Below are 6,555 nucleotides of genomic sequence, written 5' to 3'. Positions count from 1 at the left end.
AACTATGAATTAATATTTTAATTATACCCCCAAAGTATCACTACTAAACCTCCTAAGGTGATGGCTCAAGATACCGCTCCAACCACCTCTCGTTCAAAAGTTGAAATCATTGAAACAGAAGCTTACAAGCCTAGGTCGCGATGCTACCCGTGCGGCTTCTAGTTTTACCTGCACTGCTCTGCTCAAATTCTTACACCCCAAATCCATTTCAAAACATGATTGTAGCAATTATTAGAAATTAGAGTTCACACTAAATTGTTATATATATATATATATATAGAGAGAGAGAGAGAGAGAGAGCTTCTCTCAAATTTATATCCATCTTTCCAACAATAGGTTCAATATAGAACTCTAATTTAAATGGATCATACACATATCTTTTAGGGTTCGTGGTTGAATCTCATCCAATAACCATGAAAATCAATTATGAAACAAAATCAACCATATAAACCAACTCCAAAACTCTATTTACAGAGATGCACTCAATTTCTCAAATCAAAATCGTTCATCCAACACATTGAACCCTAATTCCCACAAAGTTCAACATCAATAAAGAAGGTAACCATAAAAGGGGAGAATGATCTTACCTGAGATTGATCTCAAACTTCTTGAATCCCCTCCGCCTTCAATTAGCTTCTTCTTGAGTTCTTTTTTCCAGTGCTTTATTCTTTGAAAAAAATATATCCAATAGTAATATTATAATTTTTCTAAAATAAATTACCAAAAGTACAAAAAAAATGAAATGAATTACATCTAATCCCAATAATTATTCTATTTTAGCAATTTTAATATTAATGATACTATTAGAATATTCAATACATTTAATAAAATATTATTTTTCTCAAAAAAATTCTTTTCAATACCCCTTATTGGTGGGGAAGAATTAGAATACCAGTTATCTCTTCTATATAGAGTTTTAGAGATTTTCATATTCCATATCTTTTTTTTTTATATTTACCATACAATATAATAATGTTGTCAAAGAATAAAAGTCTTTTATTCATCAAAATTTCTGTTATAACATAACTGTTAAAGATGTTACAAGTATGTAGACATTAGAACCAACGTAAACCAAGAATTAAATTTTTGTTTAGTACGTTAGTTAATTTAATTAAAATTGAATGAAAATGTTATAGTTGGTATAAATAAGCATATAATTAATATATATTTTATTGTATATAACTAAAAAATATAAAAAAGCGTACTATATTTTTCTGTATTAATTACATTTTAAGGAAACGCATTAATTTAGTGTATTAAAGTTTCTTGTATTAACTGAACTATGATCAGAGGCCGATGCAATGGCAAAAAAGAAGAGGAAGAGACCTCAGTCAAAAACTCAAAAAAAAAATCATAGGTTAAATTTTAGATTTTACATGATTTACCTTTCACTTCCTCGATCACATTTTTTCACGGTCCCCCAACCCCAATCGAAACCGTTACTCTAACCAAAAAATTTTGTTGAAATCAATCAAAAAAACCAAAAAAGTTATTCGAAATCAACAAAAACACTAAAAAATCTATCGAAATCAACCAAAAAACTTTAAAATTCCCTCTAAAACGTTGTAATTAGGTTAAAAACACATCGGACGATTTTGCGGGTCTTTAATCTACCTTAAAGGTGACTCCCCTGAACAAAAATCTTGTATCCGTCACGGACTATGATTGATTACCATCCTCTTTCTCGCACATGTACAACTATATATAACCAAAAAATCTCTGTAGCTTCGTACTCCCTCTCTCTCACACACATACATAAATAGCCTCTCTCTTTATACTTTATTTGTATACACCAAGGCCAATTGTGTGTGTATATATATATACACATATTAATCGTCTGTTTGGAATAGCATCACACAAATGGGAAGAGCGCCTTGTTGCCAAAAGGTAGGGCTCAAAAGAGGGAGATGGACATCCCAAGAAGATGAAACATTGATTACATACATTCAAGCCAATGGAGAAGGCTCATGGAAATCCTTACCCAAAAAAGCAGGTATCTTTATATATATAATATATATATATATATACACACACACACATAGTTGTATTTTGAATGTAGATTGGAATATATTAATGCATATGTATATATGTTGTTGGAATGTTGAAAGGATTGTTGAGGTGTGGGAAAAGCTGTAGGCTCCGATGGATAAATTACTTGAGAGGAGACCTGAAAAGAGGAAATTTCAGTCAAGATGAAGAAGAAATGATTGTCAAGTTGCATACAACTTTTGGGAACAGGTTGGTTAATTAAATGCATCAATCTTGATTCTGCAATTAAGTATGTTTTTTCTTGTATCGTAACACCCCAAATCCAATTCCAATTTCCAAAACATGTGATTTTATTTGACTAGGTTAATATAGGTTAAGTTATTAATGTCTTACGGGTCTCACGAAAAAATTTTGGTCTCACATAATCCCAATTATATTTATATATATATATGAGGAGCGATCAAATGAAAACCACCCTCATTTGTAAAAACCTTACAAACCACCCTCATACGTCGATTTCATTGTTTAATCTTATGAAATTTTTTCATGAAATTGTTTCATATAATACTTTTTTGATGAATTTGTTTCATATATGGTTATGAAATTGTTTTATATACTACTTAATGAAATTTTAATGAAACTGTTTCATGTATTTCTCTAAAATTAAAATAATGAAGATGATAATATCCATGATTAACACCCTACACAATAAAATTGATATATATATATATATATATATATATATATATTCTTTACTAGATCGATTTCTTGAATTTGTCCTATAGGTGGTCCATGATAGCAAGTCATTTACCGGGACGCACAGATAATGAGATCAAGAATCATTGGAATTCTCATTTAAGTCGACAAATATATCGTTTCATCACCAGCAAAAACGATAAGACGCCAACATCAATCGATATAGCCACACTAGACAATCAAAAGAAACCAAGAGTTGGTCGAGTAAGCCGATGTGTTGCAAAAAAGTATAACAAGAATAGAGTTTTCAAGAATAGCAAGCCAACCCCACAATTTACTACCAATAAATCATCCCCGCCGACAACAGTGGACGGTCAAGGAGATCATCAAAATGTGGGGAATTGTTCAATTTCTGTCAGAGCAAATATCAAAGAAAATCTAGTTTATGATATCAATGGTATCAGTGACGAGTTGGGATTGAATGGATTAGCGGTCCAAGATGATGAACTGATCGACATAAACTATTTTCTAGAGAGCGAGGATATGGATTCAACAAAACAAATTGACATTGAATATATGAAGAACATGAATGAATGGAACATTGATGACATAGAAGATGATCAAAACCTCCTGAGGCTTAATCGTTCAGAAACAAAGATGTTTGATTTTGACGAGATTAATATGTATGATGAAGTAGATGACATGCTGGTTTGGCTATGGGAAGGTGGCAACCCTTAAACACAACGATTCTAGGATTCTTCTGTTTAAAAGATTAGTCTGTTTAGAAACGTTAGATATGAATCTTGAGAACCTTTGTATAATTCAAGACTTAAATAAACCAATCAATTACTACGGTTATCTATTTTAGGATATGAATGTGTTTATTCGTTCAATCATGTATCTTTATTCGGCTGTTTATTTACGGCTTAATGATTAAGCAATTAGCTAATTTGATCTAACTCAAACAATTAGTTCCCTCTTCTTTAAGACTGTTTTTTTCCCTATTAAACTCAAAATAGATTAAGCTATTTGTATGAATCTAGTTTACGATTTAAGATAAATAGTTGTTTTTGTTTCATGTGTTGAACAAATTGTCTCAATGAAGAAAAAAAAAATTACCTTCAATTTAGATCAAGTGGTTATGAAAAATGATTGTTTAAAAAAATTATGAATAGCAAAAAAATCAATTTATGAATCATTTAAATTAAAACGAATTAGGGACTCTTTATCAAAGGTTTACTCGGATAAGTGTTTACCGATAAAATTCAACACTATCACTTACTTATCAAGTAAGATTTTAGTCTACCAAAACGGTTTCCTATGCAATAATTTACCTGGTAAACGCTAACCATGGTAAGAGTCATCGCCCTTACTTACTGGGTAAGACTATCGGTCATTGCTTTCGTTTTTACTAGATAAAATTTTGGTTTATGTTATATTCATCCAATAAGGTAATGTGACTTGATAAACAGTTACACAAGTAATAATTTAGTAAACGACCCCTTAATTTGTTATAATGAGATAAATTCATTAACTACTTACATTACACTTATAACTAATATATATCAAAATACACATAGATTATTCATAATAAATATTTGAGCACCAAATGATACTCAATTGCCAAAATAAAATACTTCTTTGTATACCAAATTGCATAGATTATTTTGTGACGAAAATTAAAGTTGTATTAATTGCATATCTAAACAATGATTTAGCACAAATCATTAATAGCTTAAGAGTTTAAGCTATTGTTATGCATAAAACATGCAATAACTATTTAAATATCACAACAAAAGAATATCATAATAATATTTATCTGACTACACAATTGAATTTATAGTTAATAGTAATAAATAATAATAAATATTAATGAGGGTTATAATTAGAAATAGTGATACAAAGCTCCTAAACTGTTACTTTATCTAGCGTTTCAATAAGTTAGTTTATGTTCGTCCAAACGTGTACCCATAAAATAAATTAGTTTATATTTATCAAATAATGCGTTAATGATAAGTCAAGTTACTAATGATGTCATGAACTCATGATAATATCATAAATTGTTGTGAAATGGTAATTAGTATGAATCTTGTTTATCAGTAAATCTCAACTTCTTGGAGGTCGAACGTTCAAACCTCACAGAAAATGTAAAATATGTATGAGTTTTACCGTATATACATATTTTATATTTCAAATAATATCATTGAAGGTATATTATGTATGATGTTAGATCGATATTTTTTTGGTTAAATATTAATAAATTGACTTTTCTGAAAGAGTATTTTTTAACCAACACTAAACTAAACGGAGAGATTAAACGATAATTTTTATGATTCATATCATTTATAGCATATAAAACAAATACTAATTGATCTTTTATGAAAAATAACCTTAAAAAGGGACAAAACAAACAGATAATTAATAGATGTAGGGTTCTTAATTACACCACCGTCAATGAAAAACAGTTGTTTTCGATCCAAGAATTAAAGAGAAATCGTTGTCAACGTAAAGTTGTGAGATGAAGGGTTGATAGGAGTCATAATACAAGGCACAAGACTTTCACAATGCAAATTTTAATGCATATTAACACATCGGGGGTGGTGCAATCAATGTGAGAAACGCTATCACCACCAATACTTTGGCCCCACTCTTTTTAAATATATTCTTCTAGGTTTTTGTTCTTTTCATAGAAAAAATCAGAACATAATATATATATATATACACACACACAAAGAACTCTCCCCTCCAAATGGTATATTCCAAGAACCGATGGCTGCTATTTTTTTTATTTTTTTTTGTCGATTTTCACTACAATAAAATCGAGTTTATAAGACGAAATCAATTTTAAAGTATCTTAATAGACTGCTTTATAGGACTCAATTTATAGAACCAGAAAATAAAGAATCTTATATAAAAACGTTATAATAAGTATATAGAACACTTTTAAGGGTCTTAACAAGTCTTTTAGAACACTTTTAATACAAAGCGTAGCATTAGCTATTTTATAGAACACTATTTGAAAATGTGTCTTATACAAAGCCAATGTCTTATAAAAATATGGGTTTGTAAAACAAATTATTTAAAAGTGTCCTATAAAATAACTAATGAGACACTTTTTTATTAAAAGTATCCTAAAAAACTTGTTAAGACTTTCAAAAACGTTCTATAAACTTGTTACAACGTCTTTAGATAGGATCATTTATGTTTTGATTCTATAAATTAAGTCATATAAAACAGTCTATCAGGACGCTTTAAAACCGGTGACGTCCTATAAACTTAACAAAATAGATATGTGATAACAATCAACCTAGAACGAGGAATTTGACCGTTGCCTAATAAGACTCGATAAATAAATCGTTTTACTTGTCTTTTATAAGACGTTTTCGGAATATTTCTTTACGAAATATTTTTCAGACAGTGTATGTAAAATGGTTAGTACAACGATTACTTTTTGAGTCCTATTAAGTTATCGAACTTCGTCTGAACAACTAGAAATAAATTTTGTTACGTTGATTACTTTTTCCTAACAACTTATTGTAATATTTTTGTATACGATACATTATTATTGATCTTATAAACTTATAGATCCTATAAAATACTCTACAAGAATGGTAACAGTTGTACGTCATAACAAGCACATTATTTAACACTATCGTTTCTTCAATGGTTGTTGATGGTCCAATCGTTCCTCCATACTCATTAAACACGAAGATGTATCCATCATAGGTCCCCAGAAATTCATGGGTAAAAGGGATCCCACGTTCTGCAAACATCAAACTAAAACCCCAAAGATTTTTCGATACATCCTAAAAGATATTTTTTATACATGGACGATAACTAAAATGTAAAATTTCATCAAAAAACTATTTT

General features: G+C 29.4%; 1 protein-coding gene across 1 annotated transcript; it reads left to right on the top strand.

The window, feature by feature from the left end:
* Positions 1–1,808: 1,808 nt before the first annotated feature.
* On the top strand, positions 1,809–3,423 carry LOC112521715 (transcription factor MYB12-like). The gene is made up of 3 exons (XM_025130711.1): positions 1,809–1,993; positions 2,109–2,238; positions 2,775–3,423. The coding sequence occupies exons 1-3, from the start codon at positions 1,861–1,863 to the stop codon at positions 3,421–3,423; spliced, it is 912 nt and encodes a 303-aa protein (XP_024986479.1). The 5' UTR covers positions 1,809–1,860.
* The last annotated feature ends 3,132 nt before the right edge of the window (positions 3,424–6,555 follow it).

This window comes from Cynara cardunculus, assembly GCF_001531365.2.
Source record: "Cynara cardunculus var. scolymus isolate 2C chromosome LG 11, CcrdV1, whole genome shotgun sequence".
Taxonomy (NCBI): Eukaryota; Viridiplantae; Streptophyta; class Magnoliopsida; order Asterales; family Asteraceae; genus Cynara; species Cynara cardunculus.
Note: the sequence above shows the minus strand (reverse complement) of the source record. Positions and strands in the feature narration are given on the sequence as shown.

Coding starts and splice junctions, on each gene's coding strand:
- LOC112521715 (XM_025130711.1), top strand. CDS start 1,861: ATGGGAAGAGCGCCTTGTTGCCAAAAGGTAGGGCTCAAAAGAGGGAGA. Junction 1,994..2,108: donor ATCCTTACCCAAAAAAGCAG/GTATCTTTATAT, acceptor GAATGTTGAAAG/GATTGTTGAGGTGTGGGAAA. Junction 2,239..2,774: donor CATACAACTTTTGGGAACAG/GTTGGTTAATTA, acceptor TTTGTCCTATAG/GTGGTCCATGATAGCAAGTC.